This window comes from Thalassophryne amazonica, chromosome 8, assembly GCF_902500255.1.
Source record: "Thalassophryne amazonica chromosome 8, fThaAma1.1, whole genome shotgun sequence".
Classification (NCBI taxonomy): domain Eukaryota; kingdom Metazoa; phylum Chordata; class Actinopteri; order Batrachoidiformes; family Batrachoididae; genus Thalassophryne; species Thalassophryne amazonica.
The window spans coordinates 103,603,568-103,621,448 of record NC_047110.1 but is presented as its reverse complement, the minus strand read 5'-3'; the positions used below and the strand labels follow the sequence as shown (position 1 = coordinate 103,621,448).

General features: G+C 40.5%; 1 protein-coding gene across 1 annotated transcript in view; it reads right to left on the bottom strand.

Moving 5' to 3' along the window:
• Positions 1 to 17,881, bottom strand: part of zfpm1 (zinc finger protein, FOG family member 1) — a 295,801-nt gene that overhangs the window by 133,269 nt on the left and 144,651 nt on the right. Inside the window, 1 exon segment of the mRNA XM_034177133.1 lies at positions 14,798 to 14,935. Within this exon segment, the coding sequence (XP_034033024.1) occupies positions 14,798 to 14,935 (138 nt within the window).

Below are 17,881 nucleotides of genomic sequence, written 5' to 3'. Positions count from 1 at the left end.
AGAAGATTCCCCATTTACATGAACAAATTGTAATCTATTAGACAAATATGATTCAAACCACCACAGCGCAGTGCCTTTAATACCTATGGCATGCTCTAATCTCTGTAATAAAATTTTATGGTCAGCAGTATCAAAAGCAGCACTGAGGTCTAACAGAACAAGCACAGAGATGAGTCCACTGTCCGAGGCCATAAGAAGATAATTTGTAACCTTCACTAATGCTGTTTCTGTACTATGATGAATTCTAAAACCTGACTGAAACTCTTCAAATAGACCATTCCTCTGCAGATGATCAGTTAGCTGTTTTACAACTACCCTTTCAAGAATTTTTGAGAGAAAAGGAAGGTTGGAGATTGGCCTATAATTAGCTAAGATAGCTGGGTCAAGTGATGGCTTTTTAAGTAATGGTTTAATTACTGCCACCTTAAAAGCCTGTGGTACATAGCCAACTAACAAAGATAGATTGATCATATTTAAGATCGAAGCATTAAATAATGGTAGGGCTTCCTTGAGCAGCCTGGTAGGAATGGGGTCTAATAAACATGTTGATGGTTTGGATGAAGTAACTAATGAAAATAACTCAGACAGAACAATCGGAGAGAAAGAGTCTAACCAAATACCGGCATCACTGAAAGCAGCCAAAGATAACGATACGTCTATGGGATGGTTATGAGTAATTTTTTCTCTAATAGTTAAAATTTTGTTAGCAAAGAAAGTCATGAAGTCATTACTAGTTAAAGTTAATGGAATACTCAGCTCAATAGAGCTCTGACTCTTTGTCAGCCTGGCTACAGTGCTGAAAAGATGGCAGTGTTTTATGGATTTTGACCCAAAATCCCAAAAATACTGCCATCTGCCATAAGCCTTTTCACAGTCTCGCTCGCTTCTGGGTCTGACGTGAGGTCAAAGAGCAAGAGGTGTAAACTGCCGTCTCGAGGCATCATGACTGACTGTGTGGCCAGCGAGAATGAGAGAGACTTTGATTATTTTTCCCGCTGGAGTGTTGATTCCTTGAAAGATTTTTGTGAAAACGTGGTATCGGTCTCCAAGGAAGAAAAACTGAAGCTTATACTGCACACAAACTGAAAATTCAGGTTTTGCCCAAATTGACCCACTGCTGACCCAGGCAGTGTTTATTAGTAAACACAGAATCACCTCATCACTGTTTCGCTTTGTGGACCTCTAGAAATCTTGCGCACTACGTTTGTATTTCCGAGTGTGTGAAATAATTCATTTGTGAAAAATAAAATAAAATTAATCATGGATTTGGTTGGTGAACAGCAGCTGAATGGTGTCTCTAGCAGTGAGGCCGGCAACACGTTACTTAGTAACGCGTTACTCTAATCTAACCAGTTTTTTAGTAACGAGTAATCTAACGCGTTAATCTTTTCAAATCAGTAATCAGATTAAAATTACTTCTCCAAGTCACTGTGCATTACTATTATTTTTGCATTGTGGGTCGATAGCAGCATTAAACTTGGTCTGTGGGCAGGAGGTCAGGGTTCGACTGAACTGCCCACTTTAAGCGAGCTGTGAGCTTTTCATCCGCGTTTTTTTGGAGCGGGTACGACTCGTCCTCACCTCTTAAAGCACGGTGACAACAGCACACCTGCACTGGGCTTTACAAAGACATTTTTATGCTTTTTTCTCCTTTATTTAGAATTCTGAGCCGCTTCATATCTTCTCGCTAAAACAACTGATCCTCCGCGACACGTCAACAACTAACACTATTTTCTACTCAAATGCACCTAAACTCTCTTTCTGAGGACCACATGATGTGAAAACGCAATAAAACGTTCTTACCTGTAAATCTGGTCATGTTTTCTGCATCAATAAATGTTATCCATTCTTTGTGCTCAAACACCAAAGCAGGAGCGAATCCAGATGGAATGGGGGCGTGGGGCAAGGATGTGCCCCCCACAACACCCCTAGATTAAAGGTCCAGTTTTGAAGCCTTTTTTCACTACAACTACTAATACTACTTAAAATCATAATAATTTTGACAAGTAAAATGTTTAGAGAGAATTTAAATGTTAGAAAAATGTTAGAAAGAATTTAATAGTTACATTTATAAAGAATACTGTTACAGTGCTTACAGTAAATTTGAGGTCAAGACAGAGGTCTTTATTTTACTTTTTAGAAAACACGTATTTATTTTCATTGAAGTCAAGAAAGGGTGACTATAAAGTGAGTTTTGGCAAAACAGCATTGTCATGTTGAGGTGGCAGAGGGTTGTTGTCGGCAGCTGGGGAAATTAACTAAAAAAGTAACTAGTAATCTAACTTAGTTACTTTTCCAATTGAGTAATCAGTAAAGTAACTAAGTTACTTTTTCAAGTAGTAATCAGTAATCAGTAATTGGATTACTTTTTCAAAGTAACTGTGGCAACACTGGTCTCTAGTAAATAATCATGAAGTAACTGCCTGGCCCATTTCCCTGCATGTGCCTGTGATTTGGATCAATGTATAATGAACACAGGTGGGATAAAACGCACTTTTAAAAGATGACGATAGCAAATCATTCCCTCACCCGAAATCCAAACTCGAGTCCGGCTGGCTGGATGATAAGAGACGGTATGACTCAACGGCACTGTGGCGCTTTTAACTTGCGCACTGTTGCATAATTCGCCAGGCCAATGCGACCCGCTGGATGCCACGTGGTGTGCTGCTGGACGCTGCGCTATATAAAACAATTATTTTGTAGCGGATTAATCATTTGCTCTCAGAGATTGGCTGATAAAACCATCTCTAATCGCTCTGGAAGCACAGAGGAATTTTCTCTAGCAGCTTGTCTTGTGCGCTTCTTGGGGTGGAGAAAGTGTTTGGGACAATCTCAAAGCACATTATTTTTAATATTTATATTGTAATGGCTTTGTAAAACAATTTCATTTTCACTCCTTCTCATAAGCATCTGTAAAATTATGTTTATTATGGATTTAGAGAGTTGTTTCACTGATGCTGTCACTAACCATCCAAGCGTCTGTTTACGTTTTTACACCTCTCAACCTTTGAACTAAAGTGGCTGCGCATAGACATTCCCAGACTGTGAAAAGGCTTATTCACTGTATGTTGAATGTAAATGACTCTTCCTTATAGCAGTGAACAGGGCGCACAAAGACAGAAGCACTGACTCGTTGTTTGTGTTGGGTTTGTAATCGCCTTTGATTCTACTGAGAAGCGTCAGTGGTGCTTAAACTCAAAACTGGCTTATCAGTAGCTGACAGTGCACCGGGGTCAATACTAAAAGTTAGCGGTTAGCTGTAGCTTCCGCTAAAGTTTTTATCAGTTTAGCATTATAAAATTTAACTTTTCAGTTACTGGATTAGCAGTTATCAAAGCTAACTTTTTGGTTAGCTGTGCCCACCACTGGTAAAGACACTGCTGACAACTTCAAGTCAACATGTAAGAGTTTACGTGATCAAGAATAAATTTATATTGCAATAAAAGCCTTGCAGAATCTGCCAATTTAAGTTTTTAATTCAACAACATTCTTCACAGTCATCAGAACTTTGAATTATGTACCGCCACCCCCCACCCCGTACACACCCCAACCCCAAATAACACACATATCCTTCAGCATGTATCCATTTCATGCATGGCAAAATGACGCTACACCAAACTTAATCTTTTTACACAACCTCTGATATTCGACCAGAAAGGGATAGACAATCACATGCCACCTTTTTTTTTTTAAACCAAACATTCTGGAGCTGGGGAACAGTGATGTCACAAGTTAAAAGGAAGGATAAGCAAGTTGTTCTGGATATGAGCCACCATTTCTAGCAACAATGACCAGCAAACTGTTCTGTAGCTGAAAGTCCAAAACGTAAAAGTAGGGTTGAATAAGTAAAAAAAAAATCCATAGATTCCAGCCCCCCCCCCCAACCCTTGATTGGAATAAGTGAGTATAGAAAATGAATGAATGGAGAAATGCAACAAAATCCCCAGTTTTGGAATAAAGAAATCATAAATCTAACACATGACTGGGTTGTTCATACAACGTTTAGTCCGGTTCTTGATGGAACTGAACACCAGCAACACTTTGCTTGAAATGGGGTGAATGTGCACCTTGGTGCACGCGGCTAACATTAAAGCCTGACTGTCATTTCTTCGTAACGCATCTCTCATTCTTCAGTCTTCTAACTGGACTCACTTCCAATTCCACCACCTTTAATTTCACTATCTGAAGTGCACCACTTCTCTTTCCCCTCATCTATCTCTCATTGATCCTTAAACCTTCACCCCATTTGCCCTTCATTACTTATCTCTATGTTCTAAACTCAATATAGTACTTCTTTATTCTCTGCAACAGCTCTTTGTCTTATTTCCTCTCACCTTTTCCTCTGCTGCCCCTAATTCAGGCTTTTTTCACATTCTTCCACTTCAAACTGTCCTCAGCTTCTGAAGTATTCCTGAACCTTTCATCCTTATTCCCTTTAAGCTCAGTCAATCTGGAAAAACATCAGTTGCATCATGAGTCCTTTATTTGTTGATTCCTTGATACTTGGGCAACTTGGGGATAGCTCTGATACGCCACCATGAAGGATGTGGCACATGTGTTCTCAGATGACTGAGGAACCATGCACGAGGATGCACTGGATCATTTTTGGAAAATGGCTCTGAATAGAGCAACTCATCTGCTTACTAAAAATGTGTTTGTGACTGCATGATGGAGGTGCTCAGGTTGCTTTTAAACCACATCACCACAAAACAAATGTGCATTTATGTATTAAAAGCTGCTATGCACTTGGTTCATGGCAGCCTGGTGCAGGTTCAACATATGTTGAAGTTTAAGCATGGAAAGATTCACTCCGAAATATAAGGAGTCAACTATGGAGTGTGTGCTGTACCTTCCCCGTAGCATGCAGAGCCTACTGAACCAAAGGTGGGCAGAGCCAGGGTGGCTTGGAGTCCACCAAGTGCTGAAAAAAACTACTTTGTGTAATTTGTGCAGAGTGGTGCACCATTGTGGAAGCAAATTTATATTAGTCTTTTTGTTGACCTGAAAAATCATCTAATCTGTGACTAGAAACTGTGATTAGATATGAAGTGTGAGTTTTGTGATCCACTGCATCCTTACTGGCAAATAAGGCTATGCATCCTGGAAGGTCACCGTATATAACCACTGCTGTGTGAACCAACAGAAGACTAGCTACCCCGATGATATCTTTGCCAGAACCCAAGAATGAGCTGACAGAAAAACCTCTGCCACCTTCTGTCAGTTAAAGGAGGTTATTAAAAATAATCAAACTATCAATCAGTAATTATAATAACTGTCAATCTATGAAGATGTGTTTAAGTAATGAATGCAAAGCATACGATTCAATGACACCAACAGCTCATTCCAAACCAATTCAAAACTGAGCTTCCCAGGTAAAAACAAAATCCCACAATCCTTAAATCCTGGAGACCTTTGGTGGTATTATTTTTGTAAGTGCTGGATTCATATGAATAACTCCCAAAGAAATGAATACGTAAGCCAGCAGTGGAGAAACCTGGAAGCTTTTACACAAACATCTTATCCTTCAACTTCAAAATCCAGCCAGCCGAGAACAAAGACGTTATCACGGGTGGACAAAGTGATGAGGATGCACCTTGTGCTGTCTGTAATGATTTCAGTCAGAAGACTTTCCCTGCACAATATGCAAATGTGACACCCTCAGCATCACCCCAAATAAATTAGACTCACAGTGGCGATAATATGCATACAGTGTGCCTTCACACTCCATTATAATTAACTACTGCATGATAACCCGACATCCACCCACTACACCCACCCACTGCCTGGTAAATAATAATAACCATTATTACGCCTGCTATTATAATGCTTTATTTGATATTATGCAAATGAGGGGATCTCAGCCTTTTATATCTTCAGGCCTACCTTTTATTGTTCTCTGCCTTTGAGTTATGAGAGACACAATGGAAATCCATGAGTCACATAAATAGACGACAGAAACTGGACTGCCCTTTTTGACAGAGAGGGATGTTGACCACAGGCTGTATATACACTGGACAAACCCTCCATGATGTCATCTACAGGTTTTCTGAAGAGCAGGATTGAAGATCATATTGTGAGATTGCAGACTGGGAGGCAGTTTTCACAATGGATGGCTCGGGGTGGGTCTAACAAGAGAATGACTGGCATTTTTCCTCAGTAAGCATGGCAACACCAGTGGATTTAATGTCACCAAGGTTAAAAAAAATTCAGACCCCCCCGTACCCTGAACAGCTGTCATGAACAAGGAAACTAGCTATAGATACCAACATATAAAGTCTGCTGTAAAGTTGGATATTTTAACATGGGCGTCTATGGGGCGTCACTCTTTTGGAGACAGCCTCAAGTGGCCATTCAAGGAACTGCAGCTGTTGGCACTTCCGCATTGGCTTCATATCTACTGGCAACCAGTCTCAAGAATGAACCAATCAACCTTTGTGAGCTGAACCTTGTCTTCTGAAGCAGGGTCTACAAAGAAAGGCTTCAAAATTGAAAGCATTCCATACTGTGGGTTCTCTGGTGGGAACAGCCTGTCAACATAGTAGAGAAGCTTGAATCTTCGACTGGACTGGGTTGCTTGACGCGAGGACATTTCGCTTCAAATCGCAGAAGCTTCCTCAGCTAAAATTCTTGCTCTGGTGGTCTGACTTCTGTCTTGACTCTTGTAGAGAAGAATAATCAAGAAGTCACAAAAGCTGGAGTTTTAAACCTAACCAGACCCCTCCTACCGAGAGGCAGACTGCTATAAGCTAGTGACTAAACAATAGCTCTAATTAGCACCTAATATATATGGCTAATATTTTAGCTTCCTTGTCCTCAAACATGTGGTTAGTGTCTTTAAGGTGGAGATGAACTGCAGACTGAGGTCCACTGGCGCCCTCTCTGCGGTGCTGGTATAGCCTTTTGTGTAAAGGTTGCTTAGTCTCACCTACAGAATGTAGTGTTCGTTACAGTTTTCCTGACATCTGATAGAATACACTACATTGCTCTGTTTATAACTAGGGATCCTGTCCTTAGGGTGAACTAATTTCTGTCTGAAGGTGTTAACCGGTTTAAAGTAAACTGGGACCTTAACACCTTGAGACAGAAGGGAGTTAAAATATTAGCCAGAGAGAAGAAATGGTTTGAGAGAGGGGTCAAGGAGGCATTCTTTGTGAAACGTTTGAAACCCAGCCTTAACCGGGGAGGGGGTCTGAGACACGCTTTATCCCCTGTTTACAATGGGGTACTCAGGTCAAAGCAGTTTCAGTATTTTGTTCATGGTAATGAGTCATTCACATCATCAGCAGAGTTGTCAAGGGAGCCATCATGAGAGGGTCCATCCCATCATTAGGAGGGCCAGCTGCCCTGTCATTAGGAGGGTGCTAACTAGAGCACAATAGGTGCTAATTAGAACTATTGTTTAGTCACTAGCCTATAGCAGTCTGCCTCTCGGTAGGAGGGGTCTGGTTAGGTTTAAAACTCCAGCTTTTGTGTCTTCTTGATTATTCTTCTCTACAAGAGTCAAGACAGAAGTCAGACCACCAGAGCAAGAATTTTAGCTGAGGAAGCTTCTGTGATTTGAAGCGAAACGTCCTCACGTCAAGCAACCCAGTCCAGTCGAAGATTCAAGCTTCTCTACTATGGAAACCACCTGGACAACTGAGAGCCTACACAGAAACAGCCTGTCAACGTTTGTGACACGCAAATGCTTTTGAAGTTTCACTTAAAAGTGAAAACATGGCAAACAGTCCTTCTTCAACTCTTCGGTTCGTTTTTTTCTTGAAGCCCTCAGTTCTGTCTGAAACCAAATCGTTGTGATTTGTCTGTCTTGTGCTGATACACTGAGCCAATTCAGCTAGTCAAATGTACCAGATAAGTTGACCAGTTTTCCACAAAAGGTACCATCAGTGAGTGCAATGCTCAGTGCTGTTCTTCCAGAAATGTGTGTACTTCTTTTCTTTCTTCAAAAAAGCGATTAACCACAGGTTCTCTTGAAAGCCACCTCACTTCACTCTGGTACAAGAACTGCAAATGATCTGCATCATGTCTTTCACACAGAGCAGAAAAACATGTCGAGTTGAGTGCATTTGTCTGAATTTAGTCAACAGTTTTCACAACGAGGTTTAGCGTTATACAAACAAGTCAACTTGGAAAAACAGTTAGATAGTCCATTACACTTTCAAAAAAAAAAAAAAAGACTTTGTGTAGTTCCTCAGTCCAGCGAAAAATCGCGTCAGAAATGTGCCCAGCTTTTCATCCTTACAGATCCTTATGCCTCCAGACGACTTATGGTGTAGTGAATTTGTTTTGTTTTGTGTGTGTTCGTTAGAAGAATCAGCACCTTCAATTAGCTCGTTCAAATCGTCTTCCGTCAGCAAAACAATCTCCACCATGTTTAGCTAAACGCCGCCCCCACTAGTGTGTGCATGGGCGAGGCTTGCAGCATGTAATAGCACAACACGTATGGAACCAAAATTTGCACAGTAAATGGAACCATATTTGCACGCTAAATGCAACACAACAAAAATGGGACGAATAATCCATGTCACATGACATACAAAGCACCAATCAAATGACAAGGATCCACTAAGCCGTGATATAAATCCAAATACCATCTGGTGCCCTCTCTTGGATCTGTCTGACAACACTGTGATGTATTCCTATTAATGCAGTGCTGTCCACGCAGAGGCATATACAGTATTTTTCAATGCTTTATTAACTTTCCAAAGATAGCTTCCTCGATTAGGATCTCTCCACAATCCACAGCAAAAGTGCATTTTTTCCCCCCAGCCCATTCAAGGCTAATTCCAGATTGGGGGGGGGCAGAAGGAGGAGCTTCACGTGCTATAGAAATGAATGGGTAAATGGTCATCACCGCTATGTACAGATATGCTATTTGGAAACAAGGCATAAGAGAAATAAGCCTTTTGTGGGCACAGAAGAAATCTTAAATCTTCTACTTTAATACATGAAAGGTGGGAACAAAAACAAAAGTGTTGCAGTCATATTTTTGATACGTACAGAAGACTTACGTAAAAAAAAAAGTTATATTCGTCTTGAGAAAGGAGCTTAATATAAGCCTGCTTGATACATAGGCGTGGGAACGTTGTGTAAAGTAGGTGCCCGTCAGCACTCTCTTTCCTTCTTAAAGGAAGCTGTGCTATCGGATAGATAACCCATATTCACATGATGGTGGATGTGTCAGTTTTTCTGTCTGTAAAACACAAGTCTTCACCCGCTGCCGATAGATTTACACACAGTACAACATGGAGAGAACGTATGAGGTGGAAGCCACCGAGTGATGAGGGATTACTCTGACAACCATTTGCATATCAACAATTTTAAGCAGTGAGGGAGAAAATACTGAACCCTCCGGCCTGCAAGGTCATTCAAAAGATTTTTTTTCCCCCTTCTCTTCATAATTTATTTTGCATATCATGCAGTGGACACACTGCAGATTAAAAAGGCAGCTTTAGCATATCATGCCATCCCCGATAGGAAGAAGCTACCACCTTTAAAAAAATAACAGTCCAATGGACACACACACACACACCCTGATTGTTTTTAAGACACAGTACACAAAAAATGAAAATTGCAAAAGCTTCTAATCCTTTCCAAGTTTATCATCTCCAGATTTTGAATCTCCCCCCCCACCACCACCACCAACTACCACCATATCACTGAAGGCCAAAGTCAACACTTTAATAGAAGCTTTGGTACAAAATGCTAATCAGAAAAAGAACTTCTTACTATCATCTATGACAACTCATTACTGACCGGATGCTGTCAAACATGGTGACAGAAAACACCGCGTCCAGTAATGATTCAATTATTTTAGAATTGCTGCTGCTGTTGTCAGTGTTGAGACAAAGACATTACAATAATAACGATGATAATAATAATAATATAAACTTGCAGCATAAATGGTGTGTGGAAAAAACTAAAATATCTGTTAAAAAAGATTAATTTCAAAGTCAAATTTTCTTGCTTTTATCATTACTGATGATTTTTCTTATAACAAAAATCTAGTCTGAAAATCTCTCACAGTGAGGATGGCCTGGTGGATAGTTTAAACTATCTACTCGACAGTTTGACCTAAGATTCACAGTTATTTGCTCAGTTACTCTTATTGCCATTTTAACTGTGTGAGTGAATTTACTTCTTTTTACTTGTTGTAATATTTTATATGTATTTTATTACTTGCATATTGTGCTACATTTTGTAGGTGAAATTTTAAAAATTGCTGTGTTAAAGAAAGAACAAAATAACTTAAAAAAAATTGCTGCCAGAGATTTGATGGAAAGTTCATACTGATCAGTAAATTATTTGTGATCGATTGGTATAATTGATTTCATGAAGTCACAAAGAAGACATAAAAGAAGTTCCATATAGTTTTTTTAATTAAAAAGTATTAAAATATATGTGATTCCTTAAAGCTCACTCCTTTTATGACTGACAGTATGTATTCATAATTTATAATACAAACTTATATCTCATACATATCACATAGGGTATGTAGCTACCCTCTGATGACTCAATTTGTTTTTAAAAGGTAACCCACAATGAGGTGATTTTTTTTAACTACTGTGAGAAATACAAATCTTTATTTGGAACATATCTGAGAATTTGCAAATCTTGTAGAGATTTATGCCAAATAATCTGAAATACTGAGCAAGGAAGGTAAGAATGAATAAAGGAAGGAAAGAGGCATGACAGAGAAGTAGTGAGGTAAGCAAGTGTGAGCAGAAATTCATGGGTTTGAGTCCCCAGTCAGACAGGAAAACTACTAAAGTGCACTTGCTTCCGGTGTGTAGACAAGTACCTTGGATAGCGGCACCCTGGTGTGTGTGTGTGTGTGTGTGTGTGTGTGTGTGTGTGTGTGTGTGTGTGTGTGTGTGTGTGTGTGTGTGTATGAGAAAGGTCCTTGATGAATACAGTTAGTTTACTGTCTGGACAGATGGACGGAGAGGCAGACACACAAAGTCAGCACCTGTATTTTAACCGGACTCCTGTCATTTTTTGTTAAACTCTTTGTTTCGCTTTAAGCAGAGCAACAACTCTTTTGGTCCTCATCCTGTGCACGCTTGAAGCTTTGTATTGAAATGCTTCAGCTTTTGTTTCAAATGTTTCAAACACAGTCTGTGGCTCCACCTGTGGAATGCACAAGCACAAAGAGGTCACTTATCCAAAATGCAAACACTGGGTGCTTTTGTTATGTGCACAAACAGCACACACTCTCAATTATTGATTGATTTTTTTTTTTTTTTTTTTTTTTTACAATTCTCATGCTGAGAAAGTCTTGTACCAAACACTCCTCTCAAAGCAGAGCGCCTAAACGTCAGCAACAGTGAGAAACAAGCGGAACCCCGGAGAAGATAAAACCTCTGTTTATGGGAAACGTTTGATAGTTGAAGGTTGGTACGGACAAATATGAGCTGGCGAGTCCCGTCCCACTACAAGGGGATGGGAGAAAGCGGAAACAATGGAAGGACGGAAAAAAAGACAGATGCACACCGTGAAGTCGTGGAGGCTGGAGAGGAGGGAGGGGCCCTGTTAGTGGGGTTGTTAGTAGTGATGGAGAGACCAGAGGAGGAGAAGGTGGATGGAAGGAGGGAGGGAAGGAGGAAGGGGAGGTGGAGGAGGGGGGACTTGACGATAAGAGAAAAATTCAGACCGGTCAAAGTTTCCTTTTTGCCAATCGTGCTCCTGATAAAGACAGCGCCTGCTCCGGAGCTGATAGAGGGGCTATCTCACTCCCCCCACCCCACCTCCATCCTCTGCCTCGCTCACCCGGCAGTTAGTTTGTGAGAAGAAGAGGAAAGGAAGAGAGAGGAAGAGGGGGGGAAAAAACGATGGGCCCTATCAGTGCGACATCGTTGTGCTACCATGAAGCAGCCACAGCGCAGCAATTAATATCGCTCCAATTACTGTTAAAGGGACAAGGCTGGGACAGGACGATAATGAACACATCCTCTGTTCTCCAGTGCAGGAATTAAAACATGTGTGCACACACACACTACAAGCACATAAACACACGCAGATGTGCCGAAAACATGCACAGCTTGAAAAGGAAATAATGTGAGATAGTGCCCTAATCTTCTTGCATTGTTTAACTCATTGAAGACAACAGAAATAAATAAACCAAAAACACCACGATAAGAGAGGAAATAAATAATAAAATTATGATGATTTACTTGTTATCTCCTCTTTGCCGTGTGTGAGTGTGTATTTACGTGAGCGGCTGAATACGCTTACCTCAACCTGTCACCATCACGCCTGCTGCAGGCTAACGGCAGAACGGACATGGAAGAAGCAACATGCGCACGTGCACAGGGGAATCAATTCATGTGCAAACACATTAACACCCACACCAGCCATTGTTTTCATGCTGTACCCCAATTTACCCAATCGGCATACATGTTACATTACATTACTGGACACCTTTTCCCAAATTTTGTATCTGGAACAGAATCTTGTTGTGAACCATCTGAACAATCAGTTATAATGCAACAAATGCAAAACTCTTTTGTTTTATTACAGCACATAAACACTCCAGCCAGGAATGAAACACTCTGCTAGGTTAACTAACTGATGACAGAAGATCCACCCTAAGACCATACAATGTAACAATGAAAGGCATCATAGGGGTGATGCACACGCTTTCTGCACACATAAAAAAAAACTTTTTGGACTATAGTGACATCATACCATAACTTTATTAATACTAAATAATGACAAATGACTAGTAGATTGACATAAACTTTAGATTACCTCTCTAACTCTATTGACTATAGAGATATATGGAGAAAAATCTTTAAAAGTCTGACAATTTTGGCATTTTATGCTGTCGCAGTACCATGTAGCGACAAATGATTACCTAACTGATAGAATCTTTGGATCACCTCTCTAGCTCTACAAGCTATCGGGAAAATATGTTGTTAGGTAACTATGCCACTACTGCACAACATTTTAGTGACGTCATCATAATGTCACATATATTGTGTAGTGAATGTAGCTCGACTGATATATTGGTTGGCCGATAGGCTCATACTGGCCGAGAGCATCAGCCAATATGAGCGTTTCACAAACACGTTAGGATCAGCGTTATTTTTTCTGATATAAAAACTTTTTTTAAATCAAATAAACAATGCAGGAAGACACCATGGCTGTTGGAAATTACGTCATTACGTAGTTTGTCCAGCAGAGGGTGCACCGACTACATTATTTGCAATACTGTTCAGCACAGCTGGGACCCTGATCACCCCATGGCCACATTAGCTAGAAGACAGAGGCAAAGCAACCAGCTACCAATCATTTTCAGTCAGAATGGGCATTTTACAGTGACAAGAGACAAGTGGTCATAATGCTGCCAGTTAAGCAAGGCTAATTTAGAAAAAGTGCACTTTGCATCAAATGCTGAGTGATGCAACACTGGAACTGCCATGAAGGCAGCTTGATGTAGGTTGGATGATTGTTTTCCCTCAAAATTCTACTCACAATACCCCATAATGACAATATGAAAAAAGTTTTTTTGAAACTTTTGCAAGCAAGGACACAGTTAAGATATCAAAGGAGTGGCTTCAGGACAACTCTGTGAATGTCCTTGAGTGGCCCACCCAGAGCCCAGACCTGAAACCAATTGAACATTTTTGGAGAGATCTGAAAATGTCTGTGCACTGATGCTCCCCATCCAACCTGATGGAGCTTGAGAGGTGCTGCAAAAAGGAATGGACAAAACTGCCCAAAGATAGGTGCACCAAGCTTGTGGCATCATATTCAAGAAGACTTGAGGCTGTAACTGCTGCCAAAGGTGCATCAACAAAGTATTGAGCAAAGGGTGTGAATACTTATGTACATGTGATTCTTGCTTGCTGTTGTTTATATATATATATATATATATATATATATATATATAAATTTGCAAAAATCTCTATTTTTTTCACATTGTCATTATGGGGTATTTTGTGTAAAATTTTGACGAAAAATTTAATTTGATCCATTTTGGAAAAAAGCTGTAATGTAACAAAATGTGGAAAAAGTGTGAATACTTTCCAGATGCACTGTATCGGTATTGCAATTTTTTTTGCCTCCCTTACATCAGTATCACTCCCAAAAAATCCATATCTGTCAGGCTCTAGTAAGATATAGACTCTGAATCACTTCTAGCTCTAGTGGCTATGGAGACAACCATGACAATGTTTTTTCTGACATTTAAAGTGTGACATCATTTCATAATGTTTTAGTGATGTCATCAAAATGGCACTCGTACCACGTAATGATAAATGACGAGCTGCTCGATATAACCTATGGATCACCTCTGTAACCCCCTCGGTTGGTGAGCCTTGGAAACGTGTTATTCTGAATATTTTTGACGGCCTTGACAGAGAACGATCTGTTCCAAAGTTTAAGTATCTGGTGATGCTCACATGAGGAATATTTGTACCATGTCTTATAGAAATCTTATCATCTCTTTTTGAGTTATTTTGTGCACAGACACACATGAGCTAAAGCTAAAACATCAAAATGGTTTGGATGGTCCTTTAAGAGTAGAATAGCAGCGTGTCCGAGAACACTACCCCTTCATTATTGGTGATAGCCCAGATCCTAAACCCGTGTGTGTTCGCCATCTGTTTGCTACTTAGCTAAATCACCTGTGTTCTTCCACTCATGAGCTGGGAGAAACCAGCTCCTGGACAAATCCAAAGAAAACTATCGTCCCTCATATCACAGCCACCAGTGTTGGTCATTTCCGGGCATTTGTTCTGGTATGTTTGAAAGATGGGATCAGGCTGAAGGCAAAGCCCATGGATGCACTAACCTGGGACGCTCCCCTTTAGCGACTCTTCTTCATCTTCGCCTTCTTCTTCCTCGTCTCCTGCACTCTGCATTGGACCTCGGTCCTCCCTCTCCTCCTCTTCTTCACCAGGATCCTCTCGAGAGTCTTGCGTCTTGCACTCTGGAGTAACAGAGAATCAATCATGAGAATAAACCTACTTAGTATGTGGGAACCCTCGTAACTATTAGGAGACCAAGCGGAACATCGTTGGAACATTTCCTAGTTGACATGAGAAAATGTGAACATTTTTTGGTAGTTGCTCATAAAATTGTAATCTGTTGTCAGGATGTGCCACATATTGCAGAGTCTTTACTTTCTTTTTTTCTTTTAATCTGGAGTTTACAGTAAATTATGTCTCCACATAAGAGCAGTGCCAACTATCAACTATCTTCTACAGATGGACAACTGATGACAGCCAGTTTAGAATTGACAGTTAGAAATGCTCTGAATTCATGGTTCTAAATCTGCAGCCCGAGACCCCCTGATGGTGGTGTGAGGAATTGTCTGTTCTGAGGTTGTCAAAATTAAAAGTATGCATGTTAAAAAAAGTCAAAACCTGTGTCTGTGAGTGTGTCTGAGCCGCAGCTGTTCCTGTCTGTTGATCAAAGGTGGCGCGGCAATGACTGCCTGAGCCGTGTAACACAACACCACCTCGCTCCGCAGAGACGCACCCTTTGATTCCCCGCTCGACTCTGGAGAATCAAAGGCTCATCGGCAACAACGTCCTCACTCATTCCACCTTCATCTCTCAGTTTTTCTCGACTCCGCCCACCAGGCTCACACCTGATTCTTAGACCACGTCCACACTAATAAAGATTCTAAGAAGATGCTGAATACGGATCCAGGTACAAGTTAAAATGTGTTTGACTGCAGCCAGGTGCTTCCACAACAGTGGAAGTATTACAGAAAACAGACTAAAGCCCTGTTCATTGACAGCCTCTCTGCTATTTTATTCCAGTTTGCTCCATTGATGAATCAAACAACAGATAAACACAAGGATTTAACATTTGCCTAAATGTATCTGAGTTGAAAAGCAGAAGCTGCACGTAGTCCACTCATCCAGACGACACATCAGTCAGAGCTTTCAACAGAAGGTGTCAGACTCTGACATCTACTCCACAGATTTCTGACTACAATCTACGAAAAAAAGGTCATACATTATTATCCACCTCTGAATATATTTTTTCATGAAATGCTCTCGCGCAATCCGTTGGTGTTTATTGCAAAAATGTACATGTGGGAAGTCACATGTATAGGCAGTCATATAGTTTTGGAATGAGAAAATGTGTATTTAGCCAATGGAATCAAGATTATCAAGTCATCTAGAAGCTGAAATGAAACTCTCTCATGTTAGGCCGCCATTTTTACAGAACAAGATAGCCACCAAGGAGGCTTTCGGGAAAACTGAATCATCCATTTTCTGATTGGCTATTGCATTGCGTTGTGTATGTCCTCTCACTTCACTGTCACTCCAATCCCGGGACGTGAACTCTCCAGCATGGGAGGCGGGCACTCTGACCAGAAGGCCAAAACCCAGGCTCTGCCCATTGTGGCCAGAGAGTTCCTTAGCTGTTGGAGACTGAGGTTTAATGAGTACCACATGCACAGCGACTCCTGCTGGCCTCTGTCACACATGCACTTTTCAAAAATGTATAAAGTTTGTTAATCTCCACAAAATTCCAACAAAAGCTAGTACCTGAACATAGTGAATCTGATTATTAAATCCACAGCCCTTAAGATTCATTGCTGGTGTTTTGTTTTTTGGGGGGGGGGGGGGGGGGGGGGGAGTCTGTTTTTGATGAGTTCAGTTTTCAGGAAGATTTAAGAGGGTTTGACACTTTCTGCGTTCCTTCAATCACCACTGATATTCTCATCATTGATCGCTGATTACCGAGATCCATGCGTAGTTCTGCACGCGGGTGCATGATGTGTTTATCTATGCATGTGTACCATATGTGAACTCTGAACTTTGACTTTGTGGCCGTTATCAGCCGCTTCATCATACCGCTGACTCCCCTTCTTATTAACAGCTAGTGATTATTTAGATTAGATTAATAGTTGCATCACCTCAGGATATCAGCAGTGGAAATCTCTGCTCTTATGTAATCAGCAAACCAAAGGATAACACGAGGCCGAAGCTGACTGCACGAATCTGGATCACAGACATTTCACTATTAATCTGCAAGTTACTTTCAGAGAAAAGTCAAAAGCTGTCTGAACTCATTTCAGAAACTCACATACGGCTCCTAACTGAGGCCGTTCTCCGTGAATCACTGGTGAGTTTTAACTAAACTGTGATACTGGTTTCTAATGATCCAATACTCTGGTTTTGATGAAGCCTACCAGTTGTGCAACATTTTTGTGCAAATCCAGATATGGAATGTTCCATTTTTGCACATTTTTGAAAACACTTTTCAAGTGATATCGCCTCAAGCAATTTAAATTAATAAATAAATCTCTGAATTCGTGTTAACCAAAAGAAAGCACCAAAGCCAGTAGAGCAGTGAAGCTGAAAGAAAAAAAGGTTTGCTTCCAAATGGTTTCACAGCTAGTGAGAAACACACACACACACGGCTTCCAGCACCACTGTTGCCAGGTTAGAGACAGATTAATGCATTATCAAAATTCTATCAATTAATTTTTTGTCATTCAGCTAATGATTCATTAGAAGAACACTCAATCAGGACACATATGGTATCGCTAATGATGTTCCACCAAGCAGCAGACGAGGAGGGCAGTCAGATTTCTGTCTTTACCCATCAGTCCTTTGTGATGTCATAAACATTTGCTGTTGGATCAAGGATGAACGCCATCAAAACGGAACACTGACAGGACTAACATTTTTGGAGAAAGTACGGATATTAGTTAACAACAGTCAACAATGGACATTGATAATTACATTGTGGACTCACACGTCATTCTAGCAGGGGGCAGTAAATCATCTATATATTAAAAGTGAAGTGGTGTCTGTGTACGTGCGTGCATCCGTGCTTTTATTTTGTAAAGTTCAAAATCAAATGACAAAATACAAGTAATAATAATAATAATAATAATAGTAATAATAAT